The 20,758-nt window shown below is 39.2% G+C and overlaps 1 protein-coding gene across 1 annotated transcript in view; it reads right to left on the bottom strand.

Annotated features, from left to right (window-relative positions):
* The window catches only part of osbpl10.L (oxysterol binding protein like 10 L homeolog), a 193,081-nt gene that overhangs the window by 92,196 nt on the left and 80,127 nt on the right, over window positions 1-20,758 (bottom strand). Inside the window, exon 4 of the mRNA XM_018267474.2 lies at window positions 13,759-13,953. Within this exon, the coding sequence (XP_018122963.1) occupies window positions 13,759-13,953 (195 nt within the window). The remainder of the gene's footprint in view (window positions 1-13,758; window positions 13,954-20,758) is intronic.

Below are 20,758 nucleotides of genomic sequence, written 5' to 3' on the forward strand. Positions count from 1 at the left end.
CTGCTTTAAAAGAAATTGGATAACATACATTCCCCAACACCTATACAGTGCCCACTTTAAACCTTTTGTAATTTACAGAGCTTATGTGCTATGTAGCCTGTGCCTTTTTTCCTTTTTCAACCTCATGGCTGACCCCGTGGCTACACAGCAGCTGATTTGTATAAAATATATAAAATAATGTCTAAACCAAATGCACAGTGTAGTGCAACCGTGCATTTTACTTTAAAACACTTCATTTTTGGGTGTTACTGTTCCTTTAATCTTTTAAGTGCCTTGCACTTGATCCTCTTGTTTCACAATTATATATTAAGTTATGAATTTTATTATAATACACAAAAGCCATGAATATCTTGTAAATTATATCCTTATAAACGGTGAGTAGTGATGTCATCAGTTATAAACGGTGAGTAGTGATGTAATTTCTGTCACATGACTCACTAAAATCTGTGTATTATAATTAATAAAGTACCCCCAGTTGTAAAATATGAGGATATTATAAGTTACCTCGGAGTTCCATGACCTGTATAAAAACACTCGGCCTTCGGCCTCGTGTTTTTATATGGTCATGAATCTCCTCGGTAACTTATAATATCCTTATATTTTACAAGAGGGGGTACTTTATTCACTATATATTATATTATGAAGTTGCCTGGGAATATAAATCAAAGTAGTACTTAAGACCGATTCATATCCACATATAATCTACAGTCTGGTCATTTCCCTATGGGACCAGACTGTAAATTATATCCCTATAAACGGCGCGTTCTGGCGTCAGAACGCGCCGTTTATAAGCTTAAAGTGACAGCACTTGCAGCTGCTGCTCTCTCCCTGCAGCGTTCTCTCCACTCGTAACCCCCTCCCACCTGTCTTCCACACATAACTCTCTTACTTTACAGGCGCGCTGCTTCTGTCTCTCTCAACTATCGTTGCTCTTACTTTACTTTCAGGTCTCTCTCTCTCTCTCTCCCAGCTCCTCCGTCTCCGGTTTCCTCTTTCGCTCCGCCCACTCATAATGCCTCTCCTACGGAATGCATTTTAGGTCATGCTGCGCACCCATTGCTACAGCACATTTAAAGCGATCTACGTTCTTTCAAAAGGGCAAATGTAGCTCCGCACCTAAGCAGCGTTACCCGGTATGTATTTCAGCAGAACACTCCAGGGAGCAGCAGGTGTACAGCAGCCCAACACTAGCGCCTGTACGGAACGCATTTTAGGACATGCTGCGCACAAATACCTTTGCTGCATGCGTTGTCCTATGCCTATAGCTCATTCTCCTCCTCACAGTCTCTTGCTCCCCCTCCCACCATGGCAAAATCTCTCTCTCCCTCTCATGTTCAGCTGCCCCTCCCATCCTCCGTGTCCACAGTCTCACTCGTGTTGCTTTTCCTCATGCTCCGTTTAAGGCAGAGCTGATGATCTCACCCAAGGCAGGTAAAACAAAAAAAAGCTAAACAAAATCAAATGGAATACAAATAAAAGGAACAAACAAGGGAGTACAGGCAAACACAAAAAAAACAACATTAAATAAGGTGAACACACACAGGGGAAACAAACAGGGTTAATAGACACAAAACACAGTGTAGCATTTATAGACCATACATGAAAGCCAGGATGTAAGACATGCAAAAACTGTAGATTATAATGCATAATGTACCCCCTACTTAAATTTATAAAGATATCAGAAGTCACCTCGGAGTTATGTGACCTGTATAAAAGCACTCGGCCTGCGGCCTCGTGCTTTTATATGGTCACATAACTCCTCGGTGACTTATAATATCTTTATAAACTACAGTAGGGGGTACATTATCCACTATATACACAGTAAGTAACAAGTACATAACATAACACTTAAATAGAGTGTTTACATTTATATTAACTTTTAGTATGTACAGACCTACCTTGAGCAACTACTCATTTGGTCTTTATTTATTTTGTATAGCTAGATAGTATATTTTTCCTTACTATTCTGGTATTCCCACCCTGCAGAAGAGAATGCTTTCTGGTTGTCAGGGTGACTGACCCCAGCAACCAACTCTTCTCAAACAGGAAAAAAGTTAAAATTTTAAGATGGGAAACGAAAAACACACAATCAAGACCAACTGCAAACTGTCTTAGATTTCTGCTGTCTACATCATACCAAAAATAACCTCAGTATAGCCCCTTGCTCAACATGAGTGCAATGAATACTTGCTTTTTGCCTATTATTTTAATCACAAAAATATATTATTGAGCTAAACAGGGAAAACTCTGAAATTAAAACTACTCCATGTTTTGGTCTAAGCAAGGTATATATTTAAATTGCCAGTTTACACCCCCTATCCTTCCCTCTCTGTTTTGACTGGTTTGTTAGTAGGAGTCTAATATGTAGGGGGATTATATGTGCACTGTTAATCTACTGTACCTCGCAAGGACCAAACATGGGGCAGTCCAAATTCTCTATTCACCCCATTTAGCTTAAGAAATAACTTTTAGCAGAATCCCTACCCATTTTACTCATGCTGAACAAGAGGAGGTATACTGCACCTTTAACACGAAGTTGCAGAATCTAATGAACTATATAGAGAGCTACCAAAAAGGCCATTTTAGTGGACTGCTTGCCATATTGATGCACAGGTAGGGTGTCTATAATTAGGAAAACCTGAAATACGTCATTGTAATGATAACTAAAGAAGCACAAATCCTGTAGCTTAACTTTATGAAGTTAAAGGAGAACAAAACCCCCTTTCTAATAAAAATGCCTACCCTCCATAGTCCCCCCTCCCTGCTCCCCCCCCCGCACAGGAGTTAACACAAGTAAATACCCCTAAGCCGGTAATTACCCCTTATTGCCAAGTCAGTGCAGTGGAGCTCACGGGGGCCATCTTTAGCCACTTGGGTACATGCGTAGTTGCGCATGCAACGAAAGTGATGAAAATTACCGAAGCGCCAGAAGAATACCTGAAGATTACTGAAGCAGCTAAAGATGGACCCTGTAATCAACACTGCACTGACTTGGCAATAAGGGGTAATTACCGTCTTAGGGATATTTACTTGTGTTAACTCCTGTGCGGGGGGGGGACTATGGCGGGTAAGGGTTAGGGGTTTTTATTAGAAAGGGGGTTTAGTTCTCCTTTAAGCTACATCTTGCACAAAAAAAGCTTCACTGTGGGAGGCCGCTGGTGCTATTAGCAATTTCCCAATACAATACTGTAGGATGTCGGCAAAATAGTTTCTTTAAAGTTATTATTTTAAGCAGCAAGTTAAAGTGAATAGATTTTATCATTGTCAAAAGGATTTGTATCTAGAATGAGAAAATGCTGCATGAATGTAAATCAGGGAACTCATTTGTCTGATCCCTCACGGTTGCAGACATAAACTTAATATGCTAAACGATTCTGTATTTTGCATTAAACACTTTATAAAAACAGAGATCTGCTGCAGGGAGTTTACAGAAAGGCATCACATTAAAATGTGGAAAATTGCAAATAAATGGCACTTAGATTTTTGCCAAGTCTGGTGGGGGGGAAAGCCAACAGAAAAATTTGCACTTATTTATGAAATATTTCTCCTGAACCGAGTTATGTTGATCATGTTGTAGGATAAAAGAAGATTGATGAATTGAATATTTAATTTGGCAAAATAAGCCCATGTTTTCTAGAATTCCAAAAGTAAGAGAGCAGAAGAAGTCAGCCGGCTGCAACTAGAAAATCATAATTAACTTTTTCTTTAAATTTTTTTTAAAAGCTGTGTATTGTTAAAGGGGCATTAAACAATTTGAAATGTAAAAAAAGAAAATATTTTTATTAATTTTTACGTTTGCAGCCAGAGCCAGGACTAGGGGTAGACAGAAGAGGCACATGACTAGGCACATGACTAAACGCTGTGTATTGTTAAAGGGGCATTAAACAATTTGAAATGTAAAAAAAGAAAATATTTTTATTATTTTTTACGTTTCCAGCCAGGGCCAGAACTAGGGGTAGACAGAAGAGGCACATGACTAGGCACATGACTAGGGGTGCAATGGTGGGGGGGGGGTGCCAGACACATACCTCTTCTGGATATCTATCTCCTAGTTTCCAGTTTCTGGGGGATCTTCAGCCTGTTTGCGCTCCCGTGCAGCACTCTCCACGTCACCACTTGAGTGCACTATTGAGAAACAGGGATGGCATGGATCTGTGCACTCTGCCTAGTGAGCAGACATAAGTTGGCCCAGCACTGTTTGGGACTCTTCATCGCATACCTAGAATTAAACTACTTAATTCTATACAAGAAATGTTTTCTTTTATATAGTTCTGGTCCCAGTTTATTTTCCTGTGTAAGAACTAAAACCATTGTATTCTACACAGCACATCTATTATCTGTATAGTAAATCTGTGCCCTTTTGTCCTTCTTTACTTAATGGCTACACATCAGTTTATTTATATAAATTAGCAATACTGTACTGACAAACACACAATTGTTACCAGTACACAGTACAGGTATAGGGCCTGTTATCCAGAATGGGGTTTTCCGGATAATGGTTCTTTCAATAATTTGGATATTCTCACCATAAGTCTAATAGAAAATCATGTAAACATTACATAAAACCCAATAGACTGGTTTTGCTTCCAATAAGGATTAATTACATCTTACTTTAGATCAAGTACAGGCTACTGTTTTATCATTGCAGAGAAAAAGGAAATCACTTTTAAAGATTTGGATTATTTGGATAAAATGGAGTCAATGGGAGATGGCCTTTCCATAAGTCAGAGCTCTCTGGATGACGGGTTTCCAAATAACAGGGTTCTGGATAATGGACCTGTATTATTATTTTTTATTTTTGATGTTAGCTTTTCACAAAATAAAAGTGTAAAAATAACCACATTCAAGATCTTCGCTTGTAAACAGATTGTTTGCATATAAATTGCCTTTCCTATAATCTACATTTACTCCTTTAAATGCATTCTTTTTTTTCTTTGAAAGTTGTTTTTATTAAAAATGTTCTTGTTTACAAAAAAAAAGGTAAGAAAGAAAAATAAAGAATTTGTCTCACATCAAACCGTGTATTCTTGAGTATACATTCATGCACTGTGGAGAGGAATACATGAGGGCATCCTACCTATAGCAAGAAAGGTATATTCTAAACTGTCATTTCCTGCACAGGGGTTGCTGTTTCCGGCAGCTCAAGCCAGGGGCCCTATATTGGAATTTGTCCGGACAGCCTCTGGCCAGATATACCGCTTTCTGTAGAGGGAGGATTTAATTTACTAATTGTTTCCACCAGCCCAAAGTGGGGGATCTAGTGTCTTTGCATGTTGATAATATAACTTGCTCTAGGACCCTCTTCCAGGCCTCCTCATCAATTGCCGTGGCTACCCACTTGCCGCAGTCTGTCTAAAAGGGAATCTACCGATTTTAAAAGGATAGTATATATTAAGTATATATAGTACCGGTATATATCAAGACTTGATACTGTGGCCTGAAACTTTGCCATGTTTTGAAGTCTACAATGAGCCAATAAAATCACTTTTTGCATTCACCAAAACAAAGTGTGCTACAGCACCTTTGGATTTTGTGGCCTTTTACTTAAAGCAGGGCATTGTTTAAGTAATGAGTCTACGGCAGTGCCATTTACCGCTTACTAGTTGTGGGACCAATGGAAAGTGTGGGAATAACATATTAACAATTACACAATGTGCATATTATATATGACCTGTTCGTTGAACATATGCCCATGTGGAAGCTCTTCTGGTTGAGGGAGGTTGATGCTCTATCCATTGGATTATTTCTTTTGGGGTATCAAAGAAGAGTGCTTTCCAGTATCCTCATCTTGGCTGGGTACAACATGGCATATTTGATCCCCTGCTCTCTCAATCTGTGTCACTCCTCTGTAAAGGTTCCCCTTTACTTTTGGATTGCTAGCAAATAATCCGGGTATAGAGAGACTACTTGCGTTTTGGAAGATAATGTTGCCTTTTTCCCTTGCAGCCCTAAGCGTGGCATCCCGGTCTCTGTAGTTGAGCAGCTTCAGGATCAAGGACCCCGGTAGCGCCCCTGGTGGCAGACGTCTTGCGGGTACACAATGTGCTCTTTCCACCACAAAGTGTTGGAAAAAAGTGTGTTCAAGCGTATATTGTAGACATTTTTCTATAAAGACTTCGGTTTTGGCCCCCTCACACCCTTCTGGCAGACCAACGATTCTAATATTTGATCTGCAGTTCTGGTTTTCAAGGTCGTCAACTCTGGCCATCATGGCTGATAGCTCTATTTGTATTGCTGAAAATGTTGTGCCAGCGGACGCACTTCATCCTCCAGTTGCCCCATCCTGTGCTCGACCTCCATGGTGCACTCCCTGACTGACTGCAGGTCCTGCCTTAAGAGGGAGAGATCTATGCGTACCTCTTCGATTTTTGAGGTGAGGGTCGCGCTGGTGGTTGCAAGTTTGGTCGTGAGGGCCTCCTTAGAATCAGAAATCGCCTGCAGTAGGAGTTGGGTGACTTGTGCAGTCGGGTCTGATTCCGGCGGCACGGCCGGGTTCAACCCTGCTGGCTCCTTGGCTTGGGCCACGTCGCCATCTTGGCTAGACTCACGATGTGAAGGCGCGGGCCTTGTGAAGCCGTCTATCCACCTTTGGCCGGTTTTCCCTATTGCCATGGGTGTCAGACTGGTTCCATGTCTGTTTACCGGATTCTTTTATCAGGGAATGTGAGTTGTGTCAGTAGATTATCGCTCAGGATAGAGTCAGGAGTTGATTGCTGTGTCGCAGCATGTCTTGCTAGTTTGGCATCCCGGCCACAACCCCTTTAAATGCATTCTTAAGGTGGCCAGAAATACCTTTGTCACAGCTTGTTTATCCCCACTCTCCAGGCCTTCATATACAGGACTAGGCATACAGATTTTTAGTGGAAATCATTTACTGCATTTGCAGTTTAGATATGGGACCAGATTATAGAATATTTTACAGAGGCAGTATTCTGGGAAAGTGAAGGCAACAATGATCTCTGAATTTTAGCCTATACTAGGTGTACTTGCCCCAGGGTCAGGTGAGGGGAGAATATAGCCCCCCCCCAAAAAAAAGATAGCACATCCAATATACTCTTCCCTTATGCATAGAGGACAGAAATTTAAATGTTGAATGTAGTTGTTCCATTGTCTTGTCTCCTGAAATTATGGCACACAGATGGCACTGCTGTGATACATGCATTTGTACTTTTCAGTACCCCGTGGAATTACAGCACATAAAGGGTAAACAACAGTGCATGTTCAATGCATAAATGTATATGCTATGGCACTGCATGAAAGGAAAGAAGTACTGCAGGAAAAGAAGCAAGTAGCTAAATTACAGTATATTGGTATATTAACAATACTGTACCACCTTTGCAAACTCCAAAAAACTTTTTTATTTAAGACTCTGGTGGGCCCTTTATTACTGCTGAGTCAGTGCTGTTTACATTTTATCAGCAGTGCCAAGTTATTACACATACAAGAAAAGCAAATAACTGGTCTTGTTTAAGAAGCAACTGATAACAAGCAAATGTCAGATGCAAATCAGCAATTTTTTCCCTAAAAAAGATATAGTTTGCAGCATGATCCAGTACAATTGCGGGCACCAGGTCAGTAGCATCAGCCGTGATGCACTAATACGCATGCCGTTCTTACAAATCACAGTTGCTGCACGTGACATTGTCAGCACTTACCAAGCAAGGCATCAATAATGTCATTAACATCCAATTAACTCAGTTAAAGGCAGTAATCACTATGGACACAACTATAACAAACAAGGGAAAGTTGTGCTCACCACAAATTTTTGGGTCAATATATTAAGGACATTTAGGCAACTAAAATGCCTTATCCTTTAAACAAAACAGGGAAGGTTTGTCCATATATTGTGTGTATAGTGATGGGCGAGTTTATTTGGCAAGTGCGAATTAGTGCCGAATTGTCAGCGATTAAACATATGCCCATTTACTTTAATGTGTGTCAAATGTCGCCGGCGTCGGAATTGTCGCCGCTGTCAATTTTGATGCTCGCGAATTGACAAATGTTATGGGTACCCTGGAACTTCCGACAGGTCCAGGCTGGGATTGTGCACTTGATATACAATATGTGTAATGAATTAGGGAGGAACTCCACGGGCAATATCGTCACGATCAGACGCGATGCACAAAAATTCAGGTGTCAAGTCGGCTGCGACGGAAATAAGGTAAGCAACAGGAATATCGGATGGTAACGCAGCATTCGTACGGCACGCATTGGATCGCAACAAAATCACCCGTGGAGTTCTACCCTAAGTGCTGCCAAATTCCAACATCCAAACCAAAGTACTTATTAACATTTTTTTAAAAATGGAATTTCATGTAGTACAAGTATGAATAAAATGGAGTCTAAGCGATACTGCCTTTCCATAATTTAGAGTTTTTGGGATAACGTGTTTTCAGATAACGAATCTATAAAACTTAAGGTGCTCTTAGGGGTTAAAAGTGTTCCATCTGTTCTTCGACAAAGAACCCAAGTGTTTGTAGGGACCTATAGGATCTGTTAGGCTCCGATAGAGTTAAATCCCTACCCTTTCTTTACTCGTTTGTTATTGGATTAAGCCCCTGTAACAGTTCATTTAATACACCACTAGTTATTGGTCAAAGGGTTTAATACCATTTCCTGCCACACTGCTATATAGTATGTGTAGGGAGTGGCCTCTTCCTCTTTGGCTCCTGGTGTCTGTGCTGCTAGGTGTTTTCCATTGAGCCTGGGATCACCAAGGCCCCAGTAAAGCCATTCGCCCCAAAGGGACCTGTACCTTTGGTGATTGAGTCAGGGACCAGGAAACCCTGTGAATGAGGTTAGCTTTCATTAGGGCAGATCTTTAATAGACTCTCTAGGAGAGTGAGATAGTCAGCTTTATATAGCATGAGCAGCTGTGTGCTCCATCAAGGATAGTAGCAGGGAGTAGCTTCCCAAAGGCTTTTAGTGCAGGGACTCAGTGGATAGGGTGTTAGGCTTTAGACTTCGTCTCCCTAACTACTCCACTGGTGATCCCGATCCCCACAGAGGTATATCTGTCTTCTGGGAATTGATGTACACTTGACTACTATGCCTTATGGAAGTGACAGTCTTCATTGTGCTGTATCATCTTCTGCTATCCTCCCGCCTCTGTGATATGCTATACCTGCAAAACAATAAACCTGTGGCGATTGCTTATGCTAATAAATCCCATCTGTTATTTGCACCAAAGAACCTCCTGGCATCCAATCAATCTATTTTTATATGCAGTAGCCTGTGTGTTGTAGTTACACTACACCTTAAAGGGATAGCTTCCACTTGATGACGGCCCTGACCCTGTTGTGTAAGTTGCAGTGTAGCTCATACTCATAGCTGGAGGAGCTAACTCCTTGTGGTCTGGATCGCCCAGATTAGCATTACATGTTCATATGTGTGTCGGGGTAAAAATCAAAACCAGCACTGGTCCATTTACCCTGTCCAAAGCCTGAAAAAGATGAAAAATGTACTGCACAATTTCAATGGCAGTTTATAATTGAATTTGCATACGGAAATAGTGCTCATGAATAGCTCCTTGGAAAGATTCAGAAACGCAAATAAGAAACTGCTGAACTGTGACCTTCTCTCTTTGTAGATAAATACATTTCGTTTGTCAGTCTAGCATCTGTATGACTTATAGGGCTGATTCCTATCAAAGCAAGTTTATTTTCCACAGTCACCAGCCAAAGATTCTTATTCCAACAGAACAAAAAAAACTCGAGACTATTCTAAGGCATGAAGCTGCATCTCATTTCACAATAATGTTCGTATAACCATATGGCAAATATGCGAAGGGAGAAATAATTGCCATTTGCCATGGTCCCTCTTTAGCCAGCACAGTACTTAAGGTTTCTGCAGACCATAAGTCAACATTCAGAAGAGAGGATGAACATTTTCAGTAGTAGTCCATATGTTAACAATTCCCAGTATCCTCAGCCAAACATTTATTCTTTATAGACAGAGCTGCAGATTGCCATCTGAAGCAAATAACATAATAGTTTTGTTACATTCAACATCTGCTTGATCAGCAGGTTGGTTTGTGTTTTGTATACAGAGTTTGCATACCAAGGTTAGTGTGCTGGGAGTGACTTGGTCACCAAGGGTGGCCCTATCTCACATAGCTAGGTCTAATGAAGTGGTGCAGTTGGGTGCAAGGTCCTAACCCTGAGCAGGAAACATTGTCTGCTGAGGGAAATTCCCTGGCGAGAGACTTAGCTGACTATCACCATAGCTGTAGCCATAAGGGAACAGTTATTATACAATGGTCAATAGGAAACCAAAAGTAATTTTTTTATGAACTTCCTCCATAGCATAGGGAGGTTTAAAAAAAAACATGCCATATTAAACAATTGCAACCCCTTTTAAACCCTTATACCTCATCATGTTTCTATAAATATTAGGAGGCAGATTTATCAAAGGTCCAGGTGAATTTTCAAATTAAAAAAAAAATCAAATTTCGAGCTATTGTTGTGTACCTCGACTAGGGAATAGTCCAAATTTGATTTGAATTTGAAGAAAATTCTAAAAATCTAAATTGATGTACTGTCTCTTTAAAAATTCAACTTCAACCATTCGTCATCTAAAACCAGCTGAATTGCCGTTTTAGCCTAAGACAGACAATCAAGAACCTACTTGGAGTCAATTGGTGGACTTGGAAAAAGGTTTTTTTGGAAAAACTTTGATTTGAATTTGATCGAATGCGCAATTACTTTGTTTCTTACGGTTCAAATTCAATATGGACCTATTGGATCAAAAAAGGACTTCATTTCGGTTGGTCTTTTTGAATTTGATTTTTGAAGTTTTTCAAATTCGAAATTCGACCCTTGATAATTATGTCCCTAGGTGTTATCTTCAACCCAGAGCATACCTGAATTCAGGTACATTCCTAGTACACACACGACCTTGTTGCAAAAGTGATGAGTATGTGTTGTGCTAAACAAATATTTTAACCAACTGAGAACACCCCTATTCCCACCAATTTAAAGATGCCATTATCACATAAATTTTAAAGGCTGCTATTTAATAAATCCATCTAGCTAGATGGTTTTCTGCATAAGGGGTCTTTCCATAATCTCTATACCTTAAGGGGCAGATTTATCAAAGGTCGAGGGGAGTTTTCAAATTGAAAAAATTTGAATTTCAAGCTATTTTTGTGTACTTCGACTAGGGAATAGTCTCAATTCTATTCGAATTTGCAAAAAATTTGAAAATTCGATTTTCGAAATTTATCATGTACTGTCTCTTTAAAAATTAGACTTCGACCATTCGCCATCAAAAACCTGCCGAAATGCTGTTTTAGCCTATGGGTGATCTCCTATAACTTATTTGGAGTAAATTGGTGGGCTTTGAAAAATCAAAGGTTTTTTTAGGAAAAACTTTGAATCGAATTCGATCTAATGCGCTATTCCTTCAATTCGTACGATTCGAATTTGAAAAAAACTTTGACTTGATTTCGGTTGGTTTTTTCAATTAGACCCTTGATAAATATGCCCCTATGTCTACAAAAAAATAATCAATGAAACATCTAGGGGCAGATTTATCAAGAGTCAAAGTGAAAATATTTAGTGGGATTTCTGAAATGAATTTGCCTTATTGGTGTATACTGTAGGTCAAAAGCCAAGTTCATGGATGTCAGTACTTTACATATATAAACTAATCACAGACCTATATAAATAGGATAGAATTTTTTAGAATTCCCAATTAAAAATGAACACTTTACATATACTGTTTATTTTCTCTCTTTTTTTCAGGATCATATTTTCCAGTGTTCACCCATTCATTTTAAATTACTTAGATTAATGCATTTTAAATTAACTATCAATGAAAAAGCTATAACCAAAAAGTTTTGTGCAGCCATGCAGAAAAATGAAAACCTCAAACACAGTAATGATTAAAGGAGAAGAAAAAATTCAGATTAATTCCATGCCCTTTCCCTATATTTACATTTGCTGCTAGAACTCTCTAGTGGGTACAGCTCAGATAATAGCAGAAAATCACTTACAGAAACAAAACACAGACAATTTGAAATGTCTGACATTAATCTTTTTATCCTTTTGTGGTGACGTGCCCTTAGTTATGTCCATGGTCAAAATATTACCAGGGAAAGTGCCCTCAGCACTGACCCAACCTGGAAGGATTAGTCCAGCCCTTTGAGAACCATTTACTGCTAATAGTAGCAAGTAAAAAAGAGAGTTCCGTTTGTGGGGGATTTTTTGGTACTGTAATGCACAAAACTAGGTTTGATCATTTATCAGTGTGTGAATATAAACTAATATATACAATATAACAGAGGCGTGCTAAATTTCTAACCCCAAGGGCCACAAAATGCAGTTCTGTGAAATACTTCAGACCCAAAGTACTGAATTCTAGTTTTGAACACACAATACCAGTATAGATTTGTACAAATATGTTAAAGGAGAAGGAAAGGTTAAAACTAAGTAAGCTTTATCAGAAAGTTCTATATAAATACACCAGTCGGAGTGAAAATTCGAATTTAAAACATTTCTTTGACTAGGGAATAGTCCAAATTCGATTCGAACTTGAAAACAATTCGAAAATTTCGAAATTTATAATGTACTGTCTCTTTGACTTCAACCATTCGCCATTAGGGATGGGCAGATTTTTGTACCCTTGTTTTGCTGTGGAAATGACGCCCATAGTCTTGTATGGCAGTGTGGTCCAAAAAAAAAAAAAAAAGATGCATATCAAAAAAATTTCTCTGTGCGTCAAAAAAATTTTTGACGCCCATAGACTTTAATTTTTGGTGAAACAAAACGGCTCAAATTCGCCCATTTCTATTCGCCATCTAAAACCTGCGGGATTTCCATTTTAACCTATGGGGGACCTCCTACAACCTATTTGGAGTCAATTGGTGAACATTGAAAAATCAAAGTTTTTTTGGGGAAAAACTGTGAATCATATGATTCAAATGCACTATTACTTCGAATCATATGATTCTAATTAGATCGAAAACTGACCTATTCGGCCAAAAAAAACTTCAATTTAATTTCAGTCGGTCTTTTTGATTTGAATTTTGGGGTTTTTCAAATTCGAAATCTGCCCCTTAAATTAATTCTGAGTCCTCTGTTAAAAGAAACAGCCTTTATTTACTTCTATTGTGTACACATGGGCTTCTGTATCAGACTTTTTTTTAAACCTTAAACCTCCAGGGCATGGCCTTGAGCATGCTCAGTTTGCTCCTCTCCTTCTCCCTCTTCCCCTCCCCTCTCTGCTGTAATCTGAGCCCAGACCTATAAGCGAACAGGGAGAGACTCAGGCAGGAAGTTATGTCACTCCAAGCTAATATGGCAGCTGCTATCTTAAACAAACAGACAGAGCTTCTAGAGCTGTTTGCTCGGGTACGGTAAAGCATACTGCAAAATAAATATAGCGTTCTAGCTTGCACTATTGCAGCTAATCTATTGGCAATAAGCTGTCTCGTTAGCTTTCCTTTTCCTTTAACAGTTGCTAGAATGTGCCACCTAACAAACTAGACTTACTTCTCAAACTGATGGAACAGGTTTTTTTCCTCTAAAAATTTTGCCCAAAAAATCTCGACCAGAAATAATCGAGGATTAGTAAATAACCCCCTACCCATACTGAGCTGCCACAAGATCAATTTTGTTTTGAACCGGTAGTTAATCACTGATACAGGGTTGTATAGAACTGCGTGGAATGTTAAGACTAGAGATTAAAATAGTTTTGGAAATAAATGAGGTTGATAAAAATGTGGAGCTTTATAATATAAAGTAGTAACCATCTGACCTCTTTGACTTCATGAAGCTGGGCCGGATTCTGGTTCTTGGATCTTCTGGCTGCAGCAGGGGACTTGTGGTGTGTGACAGTGACAATACTGGGCCCAGTGTGGGTTACCTGTTGCCTTTGGTTTGCAGGAGATGGGGAATTGGAAGTTCCATGAGGAAGAAGTGAATAACTTCTTGCTCTCTGTGATACTGCACTCTAGAAGAAAAATGCGGAAAAACTATTAATGTGGATAGAGTCGCAATTCAGAACAAATAGGTGCTGTATAAATAGGTAATACAAGTGTGAAGAATCCAAAGATAGTTGCAAATGCATTTTACAGAATTAAATGGCACTCTTTGCTATACCTCCCTTCTGCAGGACCCCCAGTGACATGCAATCTTCACAAGCTTTCGCTACTTTCACAACAGTTGAGGTTTAATTGAGATATTTGGGTGCTAAATCTTTTCTCAGTATCTGAGTCTATAATCCTGGAATGAACATATATTTATTCCAGTAAGCCATGCACAATGTCAAGGTTTATCATTAACTCATCTGTTTCTTTCTCCACAGGCTCCACAGAAGATTAGTGGCTACTCTATACTATTTTATCACAACACTCCTAAAACTACATCACTACAGTATGTCAGACTTCTACTATAAGCTTTCCATATATTGCTTGTACTGCTCATTCTACCCACAGTTTATTCTCTGTGAATGTTTTTGACTTTATGTTTTGCTTGTGTGATTGCAGGGCTGTGATTGGCTATTCCCCTCCTCCTGTGCTTCTGGCACATTCGAGTTCTCATTCGAGTTATCAAAGTGTTTGATTCAGAACCACTACTATAGTTCATATAAACAAGCTGCTGTGTAGCAACTGCCGGAAATTGAAAAAAGCCTATATGATACAGGTTAAATAATGGATAACAGATACACCATTATGTTCTACAGAGCTTATCTGCTATCTGCTGTGTAACCTGAGCCTTTTTCTCCTTTGAATGGCTGCCCCCATTGCTACACAGCAGCTTATTTATATAAACAATATTAGTGTTTCTAAAGCAAACGCAGCAGTTTTACCAGTGCAGGGCAACACTGCATTATATTTTTATTACTTTAAAAGTTTTATTTTTTTATGTTACTGTTCCTTTAACATGTTCTGAGGTTTTACACATGACACTGGCACTGTAATTAGCATGCCATAGGGTCTGAGGTTTTTTACATGGAACTGGCACTGTATTCAACATGCCATAGGTTCTGAGGTTTTATACATGAAACTGGGACTGTATTTATCATGCCATGTGTTCTGGGGTATTATTAATGAAACGGGCACTGTATTTAGCATTGACATATGTTCTGAGGTGTTATAGATATAGGATATATAGGATATAAGCACAGAAGTCTGTTTTACTTTGAGATACAATATTTACTGTGTTAATAACAAGGGTTAAGCAATGCAGCATTAACGTTACATTATGGGGGGCATGTAGAAGTCTCTCTGTCAGTCACATACACAACCAGAAGCAATAAGTGATTGGTGCAGGACTGTATACGGGGCAGACTAATTGGAATTGACCATTTACAGGCAGAACCATGGCAAAATATACATCTGGTTAGCATTCTAAATCTTTTTATTTCAAAAATAATAACATTCATAGAGGAAGAAAAAGCAGTTTTTGGGTACATCGGGACAAATTTTTGATGTAAAATTCAGGAAAACATTACTTAAAATCATGGAAATGTTCCCATTGAAATGCATTATAAATTGGTGGGAACAGAAATACAAATGTAAAATGTGGGAAAACTTAAAATCAGGGTATTTAAAATCGAGGTTTCACTGTATTTAGCATGTCATATGGACTCTGGGGTATTAGCATGGAACTGGCACTGTATTTATTATGCCATATGTTCTAAATCTTGTCATGTGTTCAAGGGTATTAAACATGGAACTGGCACCACATACATCATGCCATGTGTTCTTGCACAGGATACCTGAAACTGACCCTAAATCACCCTCTGACTATAGGTCTATGTATATATTTGCATTTTGACTGGGGTCTCCGGAGGACACAGTAGACCAGTGGGGTTAAAGGAACAGTAACACCAAAAAATTAAAGTGTTTTAAATCAATGAAAATATCATGTACTGTTGCCCTGCACTGGTAAAACTGATTTGTACATTGCATGCTACATAAATAAACCTATACATAACCATGTACTGTAGGTTCTGCTTGCATAAGCTTTGGCTATCCTGCAACAGCAGTGGCCATTTTGTTTCTTGTGCCATTGCCATTCATGCTTTGTACTATTGGTCTACATTTTTCTGCAATAATCTTGCATTTATGCAATTTTCTCCCTTTATATTCTCTAGATTAAAACATTTTCTAATGTAGAAAGATTATATATGGCATTTGTAGGAAGCACATAAAGTGAACCCTGCATATAATGGGCTCCTCCATCAGGCAGTGGTGCAAACTGATGCACAGCTTGTAGTATACATACATATAGGGTTTTAAAGAAAGCATAGTGGCTTTAGTGAATATACAGATTTACTGGTAGAATGACAAAAAAACACTTTGTTCTGTTTTTCTGAGCACATGTATCAAAGCATGTGAAAACAAAATGCAAACCAGTATTTCAATTACATTTGCTTTTCTGTATGACGAAATTGTGGTCATTTCTAAAATGAATGTGTTTTTCTATTTGCAGTCGTTATGTTTTAGTTCTTCTTTATAATAAAATAAGTCATAACTGATGAGGAAATGGGCTGCCTACACTGTGAAAAGAAACTGGATTCTCAACCAGGCAAATAGAATGAATCAAGGCATATTGATTAATTGAATCTTTCAATGAAACAAAATGTCTGCATAATTTAAAAAAACTATGCGAAGATGATGGATTCTCTGCAATAAGGAGCAAATTTGCACTTCAGATAGTTAATGAGCCCTACAGCTTTAGATATTAGGGATGCAGTGAATATATGCAAATTAGGGTAAGGATTCGGTTCGGTATTCGGCCAAAGCATTTGCAAAAGATTAATGGGTTCAGCCGAATCCAATTTGCATATGCAAATTAGGGGTGGGAAGCAGAAAACATTTTTTACTTCCTTGTTTTGTGACAAAAAGTCATGCCATTTCACTTCCCACCCCTAATTTGCATATGTAGTTCCGCAGAAGGATTCAGCCGAATCCGAATCCTGCTGAAATAGGCTGAATCATGGCCGAATCCTGGATTCGGTGCATCCCTAATCCGCACCCAATCCTAACCAGTCGTTACTGACCCTAACACATACCTCCAAACATTTTGGAAATAGAAAGAGGGACAAAAATATTTGCTGCGAGTAGCACAGTGTTAATTTTTTTACCATGGCCATTTTGTGGCCACACAATAATTATCATGTCCATTTTACAAAATTCGGCAGGTTATGAAAGTTTTAACACATTTCTATGGTTTTTATGTGTTATTACAGTTTTGCTAATGAAGGTGAATTGCCCTTTAAACTGTGAGTCTAAGTTCTCCCAAGAGACCTAATTATCTTAGATTGTTATAAAAGTATCTAAGTATCTATTCTGGGCTCTCTGCGAGAAGCCAATTAAGGTAGAAACTTTGTATCTTTTTCTGGCTGCTCAGGGAAGGAGATCAAATAGAAAGTAGAGAAATTTCAGTAACAAACCCGGGACTGCGAGTTGAGTTGTCAAAATCGGGACTGTCCCTGAAAAATAGGACAGTTGGGAGGTATGCCCTACCCTGTCGTATCACATGTACTCAACCCTAACAGATTGAGCCTTGGTATTTATAGACCCATACCTGCCTCTGTCCTCCTGACATCACAAAAGCACTCATAATTCTATTTTTTTCTTTGTTATCAAATGTAGATCTTCATCATGGTTAAAATTCATATTTATTATTAATTGTGTTATGCAATTTTTGTTATGATTCATCCTTAATCTTTACATTTAACGCTACTTTTTCTTAAATGCTTTTCCCTATAAATCCTACCCTCAATTTCTCCCCTGGTAGACCACTAAAAAAAAGTCTTTAAAACATGTAACATGTTCTAACAACTGAATCATAATATACATATGTCAAGCAAAAATGTCCTCCCCTAAGCTTCTGAAAAATGTAATAAGAATGATTGAAAAGAAAAAAAAATGAATGAAAACAATAAAGTGGGATGAAAACAGCAAAAAATAACCCAGTGTTGAGATTTATATTATTCATGGCCTTTTCTGACCTTTCACAATGTTTAACCAGCTAATTTCTTCTTCCTTTTTAAGAGCCAATTATGCTGCTCTCTTATGGAAGGAGCATTTTATCCCAGCAGGTCACCTCGGTGGAGAAGGGAAACACAGACCAGTTATACAGAACTCCACACAGCATCAATGCAAAATATTGTCAAACTGACTAATGTGCATAAAACAGCTGTGAAGTTGTAATGAAATGTCTGCAGGAAAGTATCTGATGTTGAAACCTTGCAGACTAAGAGGGCTCTTATGCATGAGTAGAGCAGCACAAATGCTGTTTTTCTCACTATGAATAAACGAGACCTATGTACACTATTATAAACTGAAGGGTTTTTTCCCTTTTATAACAGGTTTCCATTACTACCTGCTAAAATGAATTTGGCAGGCTGAATATACTTTCCATCATTTCCCTTTATCTGAAAAGAATATGTTAGATATTTTTTCTAATTTTTGTCCTTTTATACTTTTTCTCTAGAGTGTTACATTTGTTGCCATAGATTAATAGTACCCATTTGTCTCAAATGCTAGCATATGTATCAAAGAGCTTAAATAGGAACTCGCCACTTTTGTGACATCATCAACGGGTGCGGCGTGGGTCTATAAAAGGAACCCGGAAGTCGGGTGCGGGTGGGCGCGGGTCGAGAGAGGCTGGGTCTCCTTTTCGGGATACGGATCTGGTTTTATCCGATCAGCACATCACTAATTGGCAACTAGCCTAGTTTGTTGGCACAATAAACCACTGTCACAAGATTCGGGGGTGCTGCAGTGTGTGTTCTTTGAAGTTATATGTGGGTCCCTGACAGGGGGACCAGCAGCTTGCACCCAACACTACAACAAGCAAATTGGTATAGTTGAGCATCACCTGCATTGGGTTGTAAATCTAAACCTTCTTTACATATTAAAATTAGCAAAAAATCCAAAAACTGCAGTACCTATGAGGGATAACTGAAATACCTCTCAGCTGATATTGGTGGTAGTTCATAAACTGATACTCTGGAAATGTTTAATAAGAAGAACAGTCTACAATCAAGGTGCCGAGAATAGGCCCTGAACTGAATCACTAACTGGGTGTATCACTCCTAGCAAACATTTCTGTACATTTTTCCCTTATTAATTTATCCAATTTTTAGACAGCTAAATCATTACAATACATTTTTGTATGGGATTCTTTACTCTTTTTGTAAGAATATTTCCTGTTTGCTTTTTCCCCGTTTAATGAATACAACAGTCTGCATCGATGGATACATTTTCAGCCGTGTGCTTTATAATAAATACCGGTAGCTGACCCCGGCATCAGTGCAGCCTCGCTCTCTGAATTCCTCAGTGCTATCCCTTTTCCATCATTAGCTGAGCGAATGCATGTTGTGAAAACACAAATCCTCATAAGCCATTGGAAGGGGCAAGTGTAGGGTTGCCACCTGTTCAGTTTTGACCCAAACAGTTTGGTTTTTCTAAGGCCTGTCGGGTCTCAACTTTCTGTTCGGTTTTCAGCCTTGTGAAACCCAAACATTAATCTGGCAAAATAAAAAAACACCTTGACATGGCTTAGTGATTTCTTGTTATTAAAGAAACAGAAATAATCCAATCAATCAAAAATAAGAAATAGTTTTTCTAAATGAGCATTGCTGTATTTCAGAGCTTTCTGGATAACTGATTTCTGTATAATAGATCCCATACCTGTAGTTAAAGGATTGGTCTTACTTGTCGGGCAGAATAGATAGAGGTAGTGTTTCCAGCCGTGTGGGTTTCAACTGGACATCTCAGTTTGTCAAACGGCTGTCCGTTCAAAACTTTCTGTCCCACTTAAAACATTGCGAAAACTGGACAGAAATCCATCCATTTGCATGTAAGTGATGTAATAACCCTGACCCGGCATCATAACTCCACAACATTATTGTGCCTGTCTCTGATGTCATCATGCCCACCCCAAGATCACTGCTTCACCCAGTGTCGGACTGGCCCGGCCCTCGTGGGCCCCCGCCGGGCCAGAACCCTTCTCCAGATATTTCCAATCGCAAAAAAAAATATTTTTTCCGGCGATGCCGAGCGGCGCTGTTGCTGGGTCAACGCGTCTTAGTAGGGGAGCGGGGGGCCGGAGCCGGGCCCCTGGACAGCAGTCACGGTGGGCCCCGGGCCCCCCAGTCCGACCCTGGCTTCACTCCCAATGCTATCTGCCCTGCCCCCATTGTTCGGGTTTAGCCACCGGCAAAGGTGGCAATCCTAGGCAAGTGCTAAGAATTTATAATTTTAACTACACAAGCAAACCAGTGAATAGCAACTGCAGGGTCATCACCAATTTACTAACAGGCGTAGACAACAAATCGCTAACAAAAGAGACCATCGCTGGCGCAGTTTTGTGCCCTATCGCCAGACGAATTTTCGCTCAGACGAACAATCGTTACTCCGCAAAGTCAGTGAAGTGCAAATTTTACAGAAAGTTACCTCTATCACCAGAGTTTCGTTCGCCACCTTAGACCTGGCGAACTGATAAGATGAAACTTCATACTCCTCAATCTTATGTCAGTGACATCATATCCTGTATGGCAGAAACTCAAACGCTGGCATTTTTCATTTTTAAAGCGGGATTGCCTTTAAGGGGGGGAATGTAATAAAAGTCGGTAACAGAAAAATATTCTCAATGGAAAAGTTATGCCTCTGTGCGAACAAATTTGCCTTTGTGCGAATTTAATACAGCTTTTGCAAACCCGGAAACTGTTTAGCGACCACTTCCGACTATGGAAGAAGGTTTGTGAATTTTATATTGTTCACCTTCAAGCACTTAAA

Source organism: Xenopus laevis, chromosome 6L (genome assembly GCF_017654675.1).
Source record: "Xenopus laevis strain J_2021 chromosome 6L, Xenopus_laevis_v10.1, whole genome shotgun sequence".
Taxonomy (NCBI): domain Eukaryota; kingdom Metazoa; phylum Chordata; class Amphibia; order Anura; family Pipidae; genus Xenopus; species Xenopus laevis.